This window comes from Oryzias latipes, chromosome 12 (genome assembly GCF_002234675.1).
Source record: "Oryzias latipes chromosome 12, ASM223467v1".
Classification (NCBI taxonomy): Eukaryota; Metazoa; Chordata; class Actinopteri; order Beloniformes; family Adrianichthyidae; genus Oryzias; species Oryzias latipes.
In genome coordinates this window covers 8,967,219-8,987,322 of record NC_019870.2, presented here as the reverse complement: position 1 = coordinate 8,987,322, position 20,104 = coordinate 8,967,219, and the positions used below count along the sequence as shown (strand labels likewise).

The 20,104-nt window shown below is 39.1% G+C and overlaps 1 protein-coding gene across 1 annotated transcript; it reads right to left on the bottom strand.

Moving 5' to 3' along the window:
• Positions 1-91: 91 nt before the first annotated feature.
• On the bottom strand, positions 92-20,091 carry mtrex (Mtr4 exosome RNA helicase). Its single transcript, NM_001164882.1, is given in 27 exon segments — positions 92-219; positions 1,050-1,154; positions 1,782-1,944; positions 2,034-2,090; positions 3,572-3,677; positions 4,311-4,474; positions 4,856-5,044; positions 5,127-5,237; positions 5,315-5,440; positions 5,595-5,663; positions 5,737-5,909; positions 6,333-6,483; positions 7,780-7,905; positions 8,820-8,921; positions 10,296-10,406; positions 10,662-10,741; positions 15,253-15,384; positions 15,466-15,583; positions 15,761-15,859; positions 15,988-16,112; positions 17,272-17,362; positions 17,487-17,661; positions 17,997-18,109; positions 18,342-18,404; positions 18,494-18,560; positions 19,059-19,199; positions 19,953-20,091. Coding segments are annotated over 27 exon segments (3,111 nt in total). The 5' UTR covers positions 20,054-20,091; the 3' UTR covers positions 92-166.
• Between the last annotated feature and the right edge of the window lie 13 nt (positions 20,092-20,104).

Sequence of the window (20,104 nt, the reverse complement as noted above, 5' to 3'; positions counted from 1 at the left end):
CATGTGAGCAAAAAAAAATTATATTAATATTAAAAAAAAAAAACATGGACAATCAAAACAGAAAACGTCTGGTAAAAAAATCAGCTCAACAACACACCTCAGTTCAGGTTTGATGTTGTAAAGAGGTGTGTGTGTAAAACATTGCAGACGGTGTGAAGGAAAGTCACTATAAATAGAGACTAGCAGCAAAGACGATGTCTCTCTTTATCTTCGTTATTCCTGCAGAGACAGAAAACCACAGAATGAAAGAAGAATTGGTCAAATACATTCAAGAAACGGCTTGAAAATGTTCAATTTAGTTTCTCAAATTAAGGCAGAAAAAGATCACTTATCAAAAAAAACAAAACAGGTAGCTTTTTTAATATTTTTAATCCACCTAAAAAACCGGAATGCTGCAGTCCGCTTGAATCCTTAAAGACCCACTCTGATCTTTTGATCTATTTTAAAAGCCCAGTCATCTTTTCGTTATGTTGTTTTTAGCTAAAATTATAAAAAATAAAAAACAAAAAAGTCGTTTTCTAGGACAGTTTCTGCTCTGATTTGTGGGCGGGACACTGGCGTCAAGCAACCCCGCCCCCCTTCTCCACCTTGTTGGCCCACCTTGTTGTTAGCACATGGCCCACCCAGCATATTATCTATATATCGAATTTGCTCTTCTTCAAACAGCATTTTTTTCAACAGTTTTGAATAAAGAAATACTCGGAAATGCAATTATGAGCTTAATTTTCTGCATATATGTGTGTCCTCTATTTTCAGGAAAAAGCATAAAAAACAACTTTCATTGGAGTGGGTCTTTAAGGACACCACCTGAGCTGCTTTCAGCAAAACCTTTGAAGCGTAAATGTGGCCAAAAGCTTACAGGTGATCATGATTTAGGTTTTCCAGAAAGGGTTAGGGTTATTTATTTATTTTCCTCCAATCAGGAAGTAATAAAACTAGATCTGAAGCATAATAACTGAACTTTGAGCTCATTTCTGATTATCTACGAGGAGTAAACCCGCTTTGCGTATAACTGATCATGTGTGCTACATTATCTGAGGACTTCTCACCTTCTGCAAACTTGTTCTCCAGTTCCGTGTTTCCAATGGCTTTGGCAGCCGAGCACATCTGTCGCAGCACTTCCTCTAAACGGCGCATGCAGCGGATGATGCTTCCTGCAGCAGACATACAAAAAGCTTCCGTCATTTGGTTTAATAATAACAATAATAATGGACTGGATTTATCTGCGATTTTCCAGAGCCTCAAAGCACTTACAATGTGTCCATTATTCATTCACTCCTCATTCATACCTGGTGATGGTAACTACTGATGCCCAGCGGCAGACTGAAAGAGGCGTGGTTGTCAGTACGCGCCTCGGACCACTAAGGGTTTATAAGACCAGACGTTGCACAGATTTTCTTCCAAATGGAGTCTGTGGTGTCGAAATGGTCGTTGATTTCTAGATCTTTTCAGAGCTTTGCGTGGTCAGGCTCATGTTTCATCGGAGCTTTTAGAATTTTACAGCTGTCTACGTTTACTTCGGGTCAGTTTTAAGTGGTTATTCCTCTCATCCATTTAAGAACTGGAGAGTATTGAGCAATTCAAACGATAGAAGGTTCAGCCTTCAGTCTGATTTCTTCTTTTGAGTTCTTTCAGGAGGCTTTCATATTGGCCTCCAAGGATAGCAGATTGTTATGGTTTTTAGATGTATCTTTACGTTTTATGTGCTTGTGTACTCCTTTATTAATGAGCACGGTGTCTTTTTTTAAATCTTTCACTCAGCCACTTGTTCCGTCTCAAACCTTCAAAGACGTCGGTCATTTTGCAGATCTGGGAGAAGCTGGACCCGTTGGCCCAGGCAAAGACCACGTCCATCAGGTGGGACTTGAACTGGCTCAGATACGTCTCCTCGTCCACTTCCAGCTTGGCGTCTGCCGACACTTTGGCGATGCGCTTCGCACACTCCTGGATGCGAGAGCAACGGCGGGGGTGTTTAAGTTCAAAGTGTGACTGAAAGAGCGGTGGAAAGAAAGAAGCGCTTCCCGCCGTCTCACCTGCATCTGTCTGAGCGGCGCTGCCAGCTGTTCGGTCAGTTTGGGAATCTCGCTGGCCTGAAAAAAAAAATACCAAGTGATGAGTTTTCTGTGATCCTCTCTGAAGATTCAGTTTGTGAAGAGAAGTAGAAGACAAAAGTTTAAAAATAAAAAGAACTCTCTTTAAATGGATACATTTTATTTGTAGTGTTTGTAACTACATATTAATGTCATTGCTTTGTTAAATGAATGTGTGATTTTATTAATGTTTCTATCTAAATATTGCACTTTATAAGGGCAGGGGCAATTTTATAGCTTCTTTTTGATGCATAAAATAATTTAGACTCTGTGATTCTCTTCTCCTTCAAAGGCTGCAGGTTATTGGAAGCCAGTGAAGCTACATCATAGACGGATCGGGTGAATACTCGATTCTGATTGGCAGCTGAGGGACAACTGAGGGACAACTGGCCTACACCCCAATAGGATCTGCAGCAACAGAAACTTGGAACATAGGTGGACATACATGTTATTCAGCAAGACAGTAGAAAAGATTTTGTCTTTTAAATGACTCCATGACAGACATGCCAGTATGTCTATCAAATGTTACCATCGAGGGCAACCCTGCCTTTAATTCTAATTAATAGTAAATAGTTTGTTTTATGACAAAGAGGCTGAAAAATTGCTTTCTGGGATGAAAACCTTGAAAAAAGAAAAGTTTATGAGGAAAGAAGGATTTTATTTTGACTATTGCTGCTTTTTTTGGTGATTTTAAATCTTCTCTTTTCAAAATCTCTTACGTTATGCTTATTTATCTGTAAAGCGTTTTCTAGTTTTAGACCTGTAATGATAAAGTACTGAAGCAAAAGGCGACTGAGGAACTCTGTTCCTGACACCTGGAAAGGCGTGTTCATGAGTCTGCACACCTGCTTTACTCCCATTATTCTCTATCAAAGTGAAAGCTCCTGTTTTGTGTCCTTTTTAGTTGAAAATTTGCAAACGCTTGCATGAAATCTGTAAACAGGAGACCTCCGGTTTCTACTCTTTAATTTTTGTAGAGGGCTATGCCTCCCCAAAACTCCTTATTCTTAGTCATTTTTAACAGCAAATTGGTCTCAATGAGTAAAAGATAAAACATGGTAAAATCTAAATAATTAAAATGTGAAGAAGATGAGAAAATCCCACGCAGATATGAGGAGAAATCCTTCCAAAAGCAGCAGCTGGTGCCGTTTACTGACAGCTGCTCGCTGATCTTTTCTGGTGGAGGTGGCAGCTGCTCTCTATTGTTCTCTTCCATTGATGGGGCGTTTGAGGACAACTTGAGGAGGGAGGGAAACATTACAGCTGGTGCAGAGCCAGAGGAAAAAGACCTCCTCAAATAAATTACTCTGCTGGACTGCGCGCTCGAAAAGGCCAGACAAACTTACAAAACCCCGAGATTTCTGTTTTTGCAAGTGAAGAAATCGAAGCAAAAATAAAGCCCCTCCGGCTTCGGCGTTTGGGAATGAGAGCTGGGCGTTTATGTGTGCAGAGATTTGGAGGGTTGGTGTGCGTTTGCTCACGTTCTCCTGGAAGACAAAGCAGGACAGCAGAGCGGTGGCCTGTTCCACTGACAGGTCGTTGAAGAGGCCGTTGAACATCATCTCTGTCAGCAGAAGCTCATCACCACTGGAAAAATGAAAAACATATTTGACTTCTGTCAGCCAAAAACATTACGACTTTACATTAAAATAGACGTTTACGGTATTAAAAAAAACAAAACAGCAATAAATCCTTGAAAAACATTTGTGATATCACTTTAAAGACAGATTTAAAAAAATGTGTTTTTGGTGTTTTTAACATGCTCATGTGGCATTTATCAGAAGAAAATTAAGCTCAAAATTTTTTTCTGAGTATTTCTTATTCAAATTGTTGTGAATCAGGAGCAGATGAAAAATGTTGTTTAGAAAAACACTTTGTTACGTGAAAAATATGCTGCCCAGAAAAGAAGCAATTTTTTAAAAATGTTTTCCAAAAACAGCCTAATAATAATCAAAAGACGACTGAGAAGGCTTTTTAAACAACTCAAAAGGTGATCGGAGTGGGTCTTTAGACAATCGTAGGCGAGCCTTGTGAAAGGTCATGCTGTGAAACAATTAAAGCCACAAATAGTTGGCCCTCTGCGTCTGTGATCACCACATCCTCTGTGGTCACATGTTAACACACAGATCTGATGGGTAAGGCTGCAGCGCTTCTCGTTAAAAACAGACCAACACCTCGAAAAAGTGACGCTCGTGAAGAGATGCAACGCCGTCTCCTTACCTGCTGATTTCACAGGCGACCCGCCCCTTCATCTCGATGACATCGGAGGGACTGGCGAAGCCGAGTCTCCGCAGAACCCTCTTCCGGCATTTCAGCTCATCCATCTGCAGGACGGTGCGAGCCTTCTTCAGCTCTCGTTTGGCCGTTCGGACCTCTGTGGCAATCTGAGACACGAAAAAGCAATTTATATATAAAGTGAATGAAAAAAACTAATAGGGAGCAAAGAACCCATGCTCGTCCTGGACCAATTGCCAAAAGAAAAGAAAATGACAAACATCTGAAGGTGCAAAAGAGACGTTTTTTTTTGCATTCAATGTGATCTAAATGGAGTGTTTGGAAAAACAACCTGCTCTTATGAGGGAACTTTCTGACCTTTAATTGTTATTAATTTTAGAGGAAAGCAATAAAATGTCACTGATTATTTTCTAAAAGAGCATCATACATTTTTTTTAGATCCAACTACAGTAAGTCTGGATCAAAGGAAGGTCTGACATTTAGAAGGACTTCCTGACGTCTGCCATTGAACTCCACAAACAGTTTCTCACCAGAGCTTTTTTCTCGCAGAGAGAGTAAACCGACTCCAAGTTGGGGTCACTGTGCAGCGGGTGGGTGTACATGCGGTGCTCAAAGGCCTCCACCTTCTGAATGACTTTTTTCAGCCCGGGGTCTTTGATGCCCATGTCATCGATGGGGTCTAACAGAGGAACGCCATCTGGGAAACGTTTCTGCACCTCCTGAGGGGAAAAGCAGGCACGACTCAGGATTTGTGTTCATAGTTTGAACTCCTTTTGCCTTCTTGATGGCTGCTGGTTGGACCTGTATGGACTTGAGCATCAGCTGTCTGTTGTCAAAGGGCCTCAGATCTTTGGGGATGTACAGACGAACTGAGCTGATGGATGTGAGGAGGTGGAGCATCACTGGAACCACCTGGAGGTGAAAAAAAAAAAGCATCAGTTACAAGCTCTGTGTTGTGGTTGAATCTAAATGGTCTTTCAGTCACCAACCTGCATCTCTCCAGTCTCCCCTGGTGGAGCAGGTTTGGCAGCTTCAGTTGCAGCGTTTTTCATGCTTTCCTTGCTACAGTGGAGCAATACCTCCACTACATACAGCGGGTCCGAGTCTGTGCTGGCCTGAGTGGGAAAAAGCAGAATCGTGTTCGAAAACACCACAGGTTTTTTTTAGTTTAATTATAATTATAATTAAAAGACCACTGGGGACGCTTTTAGAATAGATCAAAAGATGATTATGATTTAACTACTGTGAGGTCAAAAGTGGTATTCTTACCTTTACATTTGTCTTTTTGCAGAAGTTTACAACAACTCCCCAACCGAAGTCTGCATCATCCTTTTTAACCTGAGGCAGCAAAGCCACACGGTCAGTGTTTACGTTCAAATATCAACAGACGGCGAGGGGTGCAGAGACGTACCTTCACGAGCCGTCCGGGCTGCAAGAAGGGCAGGCAGTATTTGGGCTTGTGGATGAACTCTTGTATCTCTTTGCTCAGTTTGGCTAACTGCTGCCTGATCTTAAAGTAGGTGACCACGCTCTCTTCGTTCGGGATCTCAATGGTGTGGTACTGCTCCTCCAACTTCTTAATTTCTGCAGAAATAGAAAAAAAGAAAATGCAATATATGGCTTCCTTTTTTAAACAAAGGAATCAGTAGAGTTTGGCGCTGCAGATGTTCTTCCTCTTTGTTTTGTATTCACAACAGAAAATAAAAGTTCCCAGATTACACTTTAATGTGAAAGGATTGACAAAGCTTGAGTGTGACCATGTGTAACCGCTGCTTTCTTATGCGGGGGGGGCAATACAGGCAGGAGCCACTTCACAGTGACTATGACTGCAGTGTTTTTCTAAAAAAAAAAAAAAAAAAGACAAAAAAAACCCACCCCGGAGGCTCTGCTTTGGCTCAAATTAAACTGTGTTTGTGTGGGGATACTACAAGTGAAGTAACATCATCCTAGGTGTTGTCATGTCAACAGAACCTTCCGGTTCAACCCCAGAAGATCTGCACGACTCACTCTCCACCACGCCGGGCAGGGCCCTGTAGTGCTGGAACTGGTAGAAGGACTTCTCCAGCATGTACTCTGGGTTGATCTCTTCCACTCGCAGCAGGTTCAGCACCATGTTGTAGGTCAGATGGAAAGCGCTGTTCAAAGGGTCTGCTGAGCCCTGCACACAGATACACACCACACATTTCCTTATTTAAACTAATGGATTTTTTTAAATGACATGTAGACGGGATTTATTGCAATGTAATTTATTTTCTGACATTAGCCCCATATAACCAATCATATATTTTAAACGGGCATTTCTGAGACTCCAATCTCATTAGCAAGATCCAAACGTTCCTTGACAACCCACTGCATATTACTTGTTCCATGCTTACTGCCCTGTAGTGGATCATCATTCCACTAGGGGCAGTAGAAGGGTTTTCCTGCTCATTCAACACTTTTGGTGGAAAAAGTTTATGTAATATTTAAAACTTTACCGTTAGAATTACTCATATGTTGTGATTTTATTCTAAATGACTTCTTGCAGGATTGAAATAATGCAAATTTTGTTGGTAATTAACTGTAATATTAACCGTAATATAGATACACCAGGTGAAGATCAAATGGGAGACAGTGGGTAAAAGAGGTTCTTTTTCTATTGAAAACTCATGTCAATATTTTTACATCTTCAACTAAGATTTTTGTGAGCAAAAACTTACCAAATCACAAAACGTATCATAATAAATAGCTATCCATATCTCAAAAAAAATGACGTGGCACATTATTTGGTGGATTTTATCTTTAAAAACATCAGATTTTCAAGAAATTTGAGTTTTCTGTCAGTTCTTTGATGCAGTGGGGTTTACATAGATACGATTTTGTAGAAAACATGCAGATTTCTACCAGAAAACCTGATATGTTGCACCATTTTAAGATATATTATGTAGTTTTGTGCAAAAAAAACTCCAGTGCGTAGCCAAGTTATCGACCTTTTCCTACTGATGGAGGAAAGGTGGAGAACAGCAGCAAACAGGTGGCGAGTTTTAAACCAACAGGAAGTCTCTTCAAAGAAATACTAATATTAACATTTTCCAATTTCTTTTAACCATATTTCTGTCGTCTCTCAGACCGCATAGAAGTATGAGCTATCTACATAAAGTTATGACCACCATTGTCAACAGCTGTTGCACTTTCAGACTTAAAAGGAGGTTTTAGTAATCACTGCATTGTGAGAAGCAGAGTCCAAAGCAAAGTTCAAGTAGTTAAATATTAACACAATTTCCTTATAAAGTCACTTATTTATAGCAGCAAGGTTGTGCGTTTGTCAAATGACAGAGCACAAAAAGACCGTACGCTCCTCAAGAGGAACCAATGATGGGAGTCGGAAACCGCATGACACCAAGTAACACCACAGCAAAGGGGTCTGAAATGATGAGGAGTGTCAAAGCGTTTGTGTCTGACGCCATGAAAGCACCTTTAGAAGCTGTTTCCCCACAGCAGGACTCATCTTCTCATCCACCATGAAAATAACAATCCCCCTGTCGTCCATCCCTCTTCTTCCAGCACGGCCTGACATCTGGATGTACTCGCCTGACGTGATCTAGAAAAAACCAAAACAGTTATTGCCAAAGGAAAAGTAATCAGTTTTATTTTCTGTCCTGGCAATTAACGGTGTTGCTATTTGTCTGGGAAGGGTATGTGCCCAAAAATACAATCCCAGTAACTATGAAAAACCCATTAAACCCTGTACAAGCAGATTATTGGACAGAGAAACAACAGGATTATCTGCCTTTCATCTCAAATTTCCCACTGGCTCACATCACCATGTGGAGCACAGGAGCTTTGATGGGCAAGTGCCTGCGTGGAGTTCTGGCTCCAACAGGACCGCCAGATGTTTCTGATGAACTTGCTGGAGGGCGACCCCCCTCTTTTCCCAGTCTGTAATGTTTCACAAGTGACGACAGCTTCAGACGCAGCGCTTATAAACAATACGTGGCTGTTTATGTGGCCATGCGAGCTGGAGGACCTTATAAAGGCGTCACTGCACACAAACCAAAGCCCTTCTGAGGTAAAAGCAATGATTAGACGGATCCAACCTTCTTTTTTTTGAAGAGTTGTGAAGATGGGTTCTCTTTTGCTGAGACTCTTACTTTGTCAGCTTGTTTCGGGTTATATTAGTTTAAAAATGATACTTTAGAGCACGGATTCTCACTGTGGTTCTGTGAAACACTTTGGGTTGCCCGTAACGCACTTTACCATTTTTGGAAACTGGAAAAGCTCATGAACTCAGTGTGAAGCAAACAAATGAACCTGGATTTATAGCTAAATAAAGACCAGTAAAATAACATTTATTGTTAATGTAAAGACATTGTAATATGACTACTCTACATTTTAAATTAATAGGATTATAACAAGATTATAGAAAGTTATAGAAAGTATAGAAAGTTATGGAGAAGACTTAATAGTAGAAATGAATTCATAACAAGGATACGGATGAAATGAATGTGTTCTTACAAAGCGGTGGCTCTTGCCATCAAATTTGCGAGCGCTGGTGAAGAGCACAGTGCGGGCTGGCATGTTGATTCCCATGGCAAAGGTTTCAGTGGCAAACAGCGCCTGAAATGAGGAAGAGTGATGTAATTCACTCATACGTTAAATGAGCTTTGTTTATGACCGATGTCATGAGCACACGATTCATTAACAGCAGGTTTATGCTCAGCTAAATTTTTTCTTTTTGTGTTTTGAATATACCATTTTAAAGATGCAGCTAAAAAAACGGAACAGTGCAAAAGTGAAAGTCAATTTTTTTGGTTTGCTGAGAATTGTAGCTTACAGTGAAATAAAGACTAACTATACAGTGTCTGAATTTTTTTTTTTAAACGGCTGCAAATATTTTCAAACAGTCTCACAACTATTGACTAAATATGTGAACTGGACGTGTCACGTCACTCAAAAAAAGGCTTTCTTCGGGTCCCAACGAAATAAAGTAAAATCAGTCGCCATTTTTTGGTGATATAGATGCTGCCATGTTGGAGTTAGACAACAATGTTTCTATGGCGACCACTCAAGCCAATCAGGAGTGTTGGAAGTCCACACCTCTACCACTTGAAAGCAGGCTCGGTCAATCAAACGTTTTGAAGGCTCAACGTGAGACCACATACTTTTATTGAAGCATCTGATTGGTCAGTTTACAACTTGAATACCTTGCACTCAAAAAAAAGTCACGAAAAGAAATTAGGACTAGCAACAAAAAAAAAAGTTAGCAGGGCAAAAATGATTATTTTGACAAATATGATAACTGGATAACAGCCGATAATTCCTCAATTGAAATCTACAGAATTTAGGCTTCTTGGAGCCAGCAGGTACTTCCTGTTTGTGAGGAGGGAGGGGGTCACTCAGTCCACTTCTCATATACAGTCAATGGTCGGTGCACAATTATAGGTTAAGAAATTCTGACTGAACCTGATGTCCACGCATGGACATCACAGAAAGGGCTAGCCACTAAAGCGTATTGCCAAGAGGCTGGTTGTTCACAGAGTGCTGTATCAAAGCACATTTTAAGTGGTATAAAAATGTGTTGTTGGAAAAGATGCACCAGTTACAGGGACAGCACAGCCTTGAGTAGATTTGGGTGAAATCCAGTCAAAACTGGATCTGTAAATGAAGAGCTGCCACATACAGAAAAATCCTTAAAATGGACTGCAAATGTGGAATTCCTTATGTAAAGCCACACCTAAAACACAGAGGTCCAAAATGTCTCATAATTCTAGTTAAAATATGAGTTTCAAGTTTTCACATGCCCAACACTTAACTTTTTCATGTTGTTATTTAAACTTTTTGAGATGTTCCTCTACATAAAGACAACCAAAACGAAACAGAAGTCAAACTGTTAATTTTTTTTTCCTAAACTGTTAAAAAAATTTTTTAATCAAAAACGTTTATCACTCCTTGATGTTCTGCAGAATGGGACAAAAACTGGACTGAAGTTACCTTGAGCAAACCTTCAGAGAACAGAATTTCTATCGTCTCTTTCAGAATGGGCAGTAGACCGCCATGATGGATACCTATCCCTCTTTTCAATAGCGGCAAAACATGTTCCACCTGTGAATATGACAGTTTGCAGGTTAAGAATCATTAAAACACAGAGGGATACTCGATGAAGATCACAGTAATGATTCCATAAACACTTGAACCACAAAATCACAACAGCTTGAAGGACATGAATCAGTAAAACAGCAGCAGAAGCAGGAGTTTTAGCCACTACTTCTGATCAGGCTGCTCTTCCCTCATAGAAAATGAAAGGAGGAAATGAAATTTGCAAACGCTGTTACTGGATAGTTTTGCCAAAGCGGTCACCTGAGGCAGTTTCTTGTCCTCATCCGAGAGGCAGTCCACCGCATTGTTGAAGACTTCTTCCACCAGACGTTTCTCATCATCTGGAACAAACACGTCGTGTAAATATTAGCACAAAGGCCTTTCCTAGCATCCCAAGTCTGTCTGATTTGGAGCAAATTTTAAAAATTGTTTGTTCATTTTCTTCCTCCATATGGCGCCATGGAAGATGAGGAAAGATTGGGGTTGGAGGGTGGGGGGTTTGCAACCACAAACAGGGTGAGCAAGTTCTCCTTAATTCAGATATGGTTTTGTAACCAAAATGTTTCAACTTTGTTTCCTAACAAAGTTGTGCAATTCTTAAAAAAATAAAAAAAGTAAAATTAAGCCACAAGCTGCATTGTATGGCCCGCAGGCGCTATCCACCCCTGTCCACGCAGCCCCTCTTTGACATGGCTGAGCGGCTGACACATGCACCTTACTCTGCCCCTCTGCCCCAGTCACCCTGGTCAAACTTGCACGTGACAAGTTAATGTAAAAAACACTTCTTTGTTGTTGTTTTTTTTAAAGTCAGCTTTTCTGTTGGCTTCACCTCCATAGCAACCACTTCATGTTTTGGTCGCCTGGATGGGACGAACAGGTCTATGTAATCTTTAGAAGAATTGGAAAAAGTACATTTTTTTATTTCCTTGGCAACTGAGGTATTTTGCTCATCACACTCACATGTGTAGTAATATGTCCATATCATGGTATTTTGTTCAGCTTTAGCTAACAAGTCATTTATTGAATTTTCACAATATTCCAGTCAAAAATGTGTGAGTACTAAAACGCCTCTTTTGAAGGCTTGCCCCCCTAGAAATAAAATTCTACAATTTCTATGTCTGATTTTTGTTCTTAAGCAGCTTTCCAATGTCGGTTGAGGACTTAGAAGGCAATAGGTCAAAATCCCAGGAGGAATTGAAATGTGTAGGTGGGCTTAAAGATTTTTTTAAAGAAGAAAAAAAATGGCAGCCTCTTCCTGAGGTCAAAGGTAAAAAAAAGAAAAAAGTCAGTTGTGGTTGTAGACCTAAGCTGGTGGGATGTGTGTGAAATTTTGTGAAGATCGCTCAAACAAATTTTCTTTCTCATACGGTGGGAAAATGTGAAAACCGCCAAATTTCCCATTTTGCCAGAAAAATGACAATCAAGCTGTAGGTCTTGTAGCCATCCTATAATTGTTTCAAGACTTCCTTTGAATATCGCCAACACATGTTTTGATTTTGTTACTGGATTTAGAAATGTTTGTTCTGTGCCCTATAAGATATTTTAAAGGTTTCGCCAGCTGGGATGTCACCATTTAGGGGTGTCACAATGCCCAGAATCCACACCAGTACTAGGTGTGTGTAAATTTTGACGAGTTTGTAAGAATGTGATTGGGGAATTGGCACTGTTAGAAAGAAGAGTTGCAAAATATATATATATATTATATAACAATAACACACTAGTGGTATGGTTCTTTTACAAATTTTTCCAAATGTAGTCAAACTTCCCGGTGTGGATGGACTGGAGGGACGTCCAACCTGCTCACTAGCATCCGTCACCATAATCGTCCCTTGGATCAAAAACCACTCCTCTCTTGAATTCAGCGCCACAGCGAAGCAGCCAAGTGTTGAGTCCCTTTTCCTTTCCTTCAGGAAGCCAAAGTTTGTTTATCAGCCAGAACATTCTGTGCGTGACGTCAGCACAAGGACTGAACTCCTCAGACTAACAAAAAGGACCAAGGTCACTTAGGAAGGCCGTGCTCCCCACAGAATCGTGAGTTTGTCTTGGCTTAACCTGTACAGCAGCATTGTTCTTAGGAGATTCAACCTCACATAATGGAGGGGAGATGGTAGAATGAACAGAAAGTCATTTATTTGGTTTACATGCTGCTGCTTCACTCAGAAATACGATGACAAACTGACCAACTTTACAAAATAACGACAGATCCAATGTCTTCCAAGAATAACTGGTGAAGCCTTGTGAAGATTTCATCCCAACGGTCTGTTAATTTTTTTTTCCCCTAAGAGAATGTTTCTTTCTCCTGGCTCCCTTCAGCAAAGAAAGTCGACACGCTTTCAGTTTCCTCTGGATGCCTCTGCAGTAAGATTACACTTAACCCCAGCCTACATACCAGAAGCAATGAACTCATCACCATGATGTGCAACACACCTTCTGGTCTCCATCATGAATTCAGTCAGTCCAGCACATGTAGTTTTGAGCATAAATAAAACCACTTCTCTCCAGACTTAATAAAAGACGCTTCACCAATCAAATTACAACCAACATTTGTTTTATTAAATGACAGATCACGACGGGTCAGAATTCCCTCCATGTGTGTCTGTTTTGAAAAGGAAAACAGCCACAATCTGGATAACTCATCGCTTTTCTCCACCGACTTTAACTCCATTCCAACAAAAAAAGCCGACAGAGCACAAAGCCAAACAAGTCCATGAAGAAAAGAAGACACAGAGACAAAAATGTAGGAGATGATGAGAGGCCCAGCTGGTTCTGAAAGGAGAAACCAGAGCAGCAACGTGGCCCTTTTTCCTTATCAAAACTGGCTCACAAAGACACACACATTGGAGAAAACACACAGCATAGAAGAGTCCCAGCTGTTTAAAGTGAGATCTTGTTCCAGGAAGTTTTTTTTAGGGTTTGCATCCTATTGTAGCAAAAATGTTAGTAAAAATCTTAAATTTTGTGGAGGAATTTCTTTGATTTAATCCAATATATTTTTAAAAATTTGAATAAGTTGATTATAAATTGCAGTAATAAAAAGATCAGAAAAAGGTTTCATGGGCAAAATCTTTCAATCAAGTCCATTGAGGACCCACTCTGATCATCGTTTGAGCAGTTTTAAAACCCTGTTAACCCTGTTCCCAGAGGTCTTTTCATTATGATTATGTTTTTTTTTTAAATAAAAAAAGTGTAATTTTTTTAGGACATTGTTACTGCAGAGTAGTAGTTTATATGAAATTCGCCTCCGAGTTGTGGGTGGAACCGTTACCGCAGAACAACTTAAAACCCCCTTCCCGTTGCTGAGAGCTTAGAACAGGGAGATTGTAGCCCCCCAAGCGCATTTTCTGCATTATATGCAAGCTCAAGCTTAATTTTTCATCATCCATCATTAGAAAAATGCCATAAGAACATGTTAAAAACACCAACCAATTGTCATCATAGTGGGTCTTTAAAATGCTGACAGTTTAAAAAAACTGTCCATAAATGTTTAAAGAGTGATGATGGATATATGTATGTCCAGGAAAAACAAATCAAAACAAGGAAGGAAAATGTTTACCATCAAAACCTCTTCAGATTTTTTTCCCTTGCGGTAAAACATCCAAAGCAGAGAGAACTGGGTTGAGTCAAGCTTACTCCACAGCTGGATTACGTCCAAACAAAACTTGTTTTCCTGAAGCAACCACTCCACCTCTCAACTGAGCCAAACAGCAGGCCCGTGTGGGGGGAAACACACATCACATCTGTGACACAATGAAGAGGTTTCAATCTAACATTCCAACATTTGGACATCTGAACCTTCCCTTCCAAAAGTTTCATAAATGAATCCTAACGATGGGTTTTGCTGGACCTTTTCTGAGCCCAACAGGAAATCTTTTCATCTGGAGGCAATTAAAAATGATGATGTCAAATTAAGCAACCATGACCCAAATACAAGACGCACAGAGAGGAAATCATTGCTCAGATAATAATAGCACAGTTTCAGCTGATACGAGTTGCAGTGAAACCAACTCTTTTCTTAATACCTGAGCCAGTAATAAAAATAAGTTAAATATTCATTTGGAGTTGAGTTCATCGATTCTTGCCAAGTTTAAAAATTGGATTTGTTAAAGTGAAAGTCACACTTTTACACACACAACGGTAGGGATGTCCTAATGCCATGTGAACACAAATTGGGCCAGATCACGTCGTTTCAGACTGAATCCCAATTGGCTGTTACATTCCGATCAGGAATTGGATATTTGTTTTATTCTTATTATTATGATGAGCGCTAAGCTAAATAATAAGACCTAAAAGGGCATTTCAACGAAAAAAATATTGTTTATATTATTTTTTATGAGAGTTAAACAGAGAGACGACAGTGAGATGGCTGCCAAAAAAACTGTCTCTTAAGTGCAAGCTCCTGGAAAAAGGGATGAAAAACAAAAAAAAACAAAAAAGATGTAATCTCTAAACAACCCAATCAGATAAATGCTTACATTGACACGAGTGAGCTATGAATACTCATCATCATATTCATGCTACAACGATTTTACAAGTCATTGTTAAGTTTTAAGAATTTAATTGACATTTAAATCACATGATCAAAAATGTTAAATAGCTCTAAGATCCTAAAGCTACAGTCACCAAACGTTCTCACATGACTAAATAAAAACAGCGAAAAGCCTGGATCTGTTTATTAAATTTGTTTTTGCTTTGTTATGTGTTACAAAAGTGTCGGATCAGGTCTCAGTATCAGCAGATTCTCAAATGACTCTGAATTGGATCGGGCCCAGAGAAACCTGATAGGAAGGGACATCCCTTCTTAAAGGCTGGTAAATCAGTAAAAAAGCAGCTGTGTCTCTCGAAAACCACATACCAGTGTTGAAGTCGAGTTTGGCCACTTGTAGAGCATAGGCCTCACATTCCTTTTTGCTGAAGCTGAAGATGATAACAGGCTGGAAGTTCCTCTCCATGATCATCTTCACGATCTTAAAAACACTAGATGGACCTGTTGAAGCCCCACATGATAATTGTTTATTCTCATATATTTATGATTGAGTTGCATCATTTGATTTCTATAGAAACGGACCTTTGGTGCCTCCTTTTCGTCCTCTCGGGTCCCACTTGCCGCCGCCACTGCCCCCAGAATCTCCAACATCTCTCAGCACCTGCATGGCTGTGTTGAAATTGTCTTCTCTAAAGTCGCCCTAAAGAGGATCACACATTACCACACACAACTCGGCAAACAACTGGGTCCAAATTAAAAAAATAATTTTTTAAAATAAAATAATCAATTTTCTCATTTGGTCTTAATAAAACCAAAATACTGATGTAATGTCAGATTTTTTTTTGGGGGGGGGGGGGGTGTTTTTGGAAATCCTTACATTCTCATCAACAACTAAGTGAAGTCCATCGCCACCTGCTGGAAAGATGTAGTGCTGCAAAGGAGTGGGGCGGTAATCCGTGTAAACCACATGGCATGGCTGCAGAATGGAAAATATATTGACAAAGCAAACAGACATGTTAACAATAACCTATACCTTCACATATTTAAAACACAAGGAAAGACCAAATGTCATAATGAATTGAAATGAAACCAAATAAACCCCACCTGCTTGTGCAAATGGCAGATCCACTCTGCAAACTGCCTAGCATTAGGAATGGTGGCAGACAAAAACACATAATGTACGTTGTCGGGAAGAAGAATGATGGTTTCCTCCCAAACCACACCACGTTCTGAAACAGACAGAAAGTGGTCAATCTTGGATTAGGTACATGAATGAATGAAAAAAGCAGCAATGCTTCATAATCTTGGTTTTAATCTGACATTAGCAGCACAAACTCTGGTTTGTCAAACTCCATAACAAACTTTACGACAACAGAAAAAAAGTTTCAATGTGAATAAAAACAAATGTTTAATAACTGATGTTTTTTTTTATCTATTGTACAAGTGTGCCTAGTGGTCTTTAATTATGATTATGTAGTTTTTAGCCAAAATCAAAAAACCTTTGCTGTTTTTCTAGGATATAGTTTCTGCAAAGCGGCAATGGGTCATTATAAATTCGCCTCTCAGTTGTGGATAGGAGAGGACTGTTAGAATTGTGCAATCCCTCCCCCCCCCCCGCCCCCTTTCTCTCCCTGTTGCTCAGAGTTCGGAACAGGGAGCTTGTGGCCTGCCCAGCATATTTTCTGTCACAAATACAGGTACATTCTTTTTCAAACTGCATTTTTTTTGGTCTGCTCCTGATTCACTTGATTATGAAACAATTTGAGCTTAATTTTCTTAATATCTGTCCTCCAGTGTTAAAAACACCCAAAATTAATTTTCATCAGAGTGGGTCTTATATAAAACAGAAATGATCCTCATAGATCACTGATCTATCATGCATCTTATCATGATTTTAGCCCCAGTGTTTCTTGTGGGGATCTTTTCTGCCAGGGCTTGCTGGCTTAGTTAGTAGTTGTCGCCCTTGCTGGGGCTTCTGGAGTTTAACTTTGCAGCTTCACGCTGTGAAGTGGACCCCGTTGCTGTCCCAGTTTGGGTGGGCACTGTGGCGATGCTCCTATGGCCAGGCTGGTTCCTGGTGTGAAGAGATTCCCAAATACTGTTTCCATACAGCAGCGCCAAGCCATACTTTTTTTTTTTATTTCATTGTATTTATTTATTTATTTTTAAAGTTACATAGTCATTATTCACTGTATGTCGGGGTCATGGGTCATATGTTTTAACGGAGGGGAGTCGGAAGGGTGAAGGGTGGGTTGGGTTTTTACTGTAATATTGTGTTTTTGTTTTTAATGTTAAAGCGATTGAGCTGCGCAATTGCATGAGAAGTGCTATTTTATAAATACTTTGATTGATTGATCAAGGACCATGTTGTTTTCTGTCTGCACAAACCTGCATCCCTCATGTAATGGATTTCATCAAAGATGACCCATGCTACTTCTCTCATGATCTCCGAGCCCCGGTACAGCATGCTCCTCAGGATCTGAGACCAAAACCATTACTACATGTCAGAACAAGTAGATGATAAAACCTTTTTAAGAGCAAGTTCTGCTGAAGGTGAGAAAACAAAACAAAAAAATTCAATTTCTCACAAAACTGTTTCCCACCTCTGTAGTCATGACAAGACAAGAGGCGGTGGGGTTGATGGTGACGTCTCCTGTGATCAGACCCACATCCTGAAACTCCTCATACATCTCTCTGTACTTCTGATTGGAGAGCGCCTTGATTGGGCTTGTGAATATGACTCTCTGCTTTTCTCGTAGAGCCAGCGCAATGGCATATCTAAAACAGAAAACAGGTCAGAATTTCTGAGATATCAGTTTTTCTTCCCTTAAAATAAAGTAAATCTGGACTCTTTTCTTTATTAAATATTTTTTTTTTCAATCATATTGTTGTACAAATTCATGTACTTAGTTGATAAATGAATGCCTAATAAAAAACAAAATCAAAATATATTTTTAAAGAAAATAAATTATAACTTTATTTTTTCTAAATCTTAATCTATTTTAAAAAAGATCCTTCTGGTAAGTGTGAATTATTTAGGAGCTTTTCAAGCTGTAATCTATTAAGCATCAAAGTTAAAATTCACTTCTCCAAGCGTTTTTGCATATACTCACTCAGCACAAACAGTTTTTCCGGCAGAGGTGTGTGCAGACACAAGCACAGACTGGTTGTTGTCGATGCATAAGATGGCCTCACGCTGGAAAGGATCGAGTACGAAGGGGTATTCCTGCAAATTTCACAAAACAAACATTAGTTAAGGTTCATTTGAGTAAATCCACCCAAATAATGTTGCGATTAACTTTATTTCAGAAAAATACAAAGTATTCTACGATGGCTTTAGAAATAAAAAAATAAATTTAAAGAAACTGCTAAAAAGCAGAACCTTTGAGATATAACTTCAATAAAAATGTCTCAACAAAGGTGTTACACTTTAGAGAGGAAAGCTTAAACCATCATACCTTAGCTGCTTTCCCAACTCTTTGTTTTAGAGGTTTAAACTCGTAATCCGCAGGCAAAGCAACCTAAACAGGAAAGATTTCATACATTTAGATTGAATTGGACAAATAACACAAAGAATATCATTAAAAATGCTTAAAAATGTGTCATTTACCTCATGCGAACATCCTTCCACTGTGTCCACCTGCTCCACTTTTATTTGAGGCATAAACTCTGAAAGACTGTCAAAAAAATTTTTTAAAAATCTTTTACATCAGCTTTATTTTAAGTGAACCTTTAAAAGGCTGCAAAATAAATCCTATTACCTTAAACAATGTATGCAAAGCTTAATATTTTCACTCGAAGTTCAACTTTTACTAAATAAATGGTCGAAGAAATAAGAAAGTTTCTGCATTTTAACTAAGCAATATGAAAAAAGGCAAGAAAAAAAAAACAATTATTCTGACAATACTGGGCAACAAGATGAATTATAGATGGACCATATGAGGAAGATTTCATGCCTAAGAATATCCAAACTTTGAACTTTTTCAAAACAAATTAAGACGTAACATATCTCGTGTTATTCATCTGTACATCTATTCACCTGTTTCAGGACATTTTAAAAAGATCTTAGAAATACTAAAACTGGCTACTTTTTCCCTTATCTGTTTATATAATCTAATACCCTTAATGTGGCTCTCCTAAGCATGGTGAAAAGAATTAAAAGCAATGAGTCTCACTTTAGGTCATTAACTGAGGCCGCCTCATTTCGAGGTTTCTTCCCAAAAACCACCTCCTCCCCCGGATCATCATCTGCCTCCCTCTTTGTCCGGGTGGAGGAGCCTGCATCTTTGTCAGCGCCATATTTACCTGCAGCTTTCCTAGAAAAAAGAAGGAAGAAAAAAATAAAGAAAAATTTAACTCACTTAACTTCAATCAAGGGGAAAAAATGGTTATGCCTTTCAAGATTTGTTTGTCATTCCTCACATAGTATTTGCAGATAAATACACAGGAGAGACGAGACGCTATTTCTCACTAGCATGACAGTGCAACGAAGCAAGCAATAAAATAACAGAATAAAAATAGCAATAAAATAAGATAAATAAAAATAAAATAAGTAAAATAAAATATTTTTCCAGGGGACTTGCAGTGCTGACCACACTTTCTTTGCAGTCATTTTCCAACTTCTGACAAATGTTTTGATTGCAGTAATGCTTTAATTTGTTGGTAAATATCAGAACTTGCACAGTATTTTTTTTCTTCTTTTTTTTGTCTGTCTATTTTATGTTTATTGTTTAAGATTATGGCTGAATGGAAACTGTCTACACTATTTTTGTTAGTGGAACGACACTTGGACAGTAAGCAATTTATTTTTTACCTTTATCTTAAAAATGCTTTTTCTTAATTGACATAAACCTAATTAAGTATTCAAAAAAGGTTCATTACAGTTCGACAACTATAAGTAATTATGAACAGTCCAAAGATGTTTTAGGTTAATCACAAATTTGATTTAAGCCTTGCCGGCGGGTTATTCGAGATTTCGAACAAACAATTCCTTACGAGCGCAAACCATACTACATGTTCTTTAAGGTAAAGTTTTACCAATATAATTTGGTTTAAATGAATGACTTTACTCTGTCTCAGTAGCTGCACTCGCGGGAGTCTTTTTGCTGGACGAACTTTGTTGCTCTTCGTCAAAAACGTTGAACAGTCCTTCCCCAAATAGGTCCGCCATCTTTGTTCAGGTAATATACCCACAATACAACACGAGGTTATTTCGTCAGTT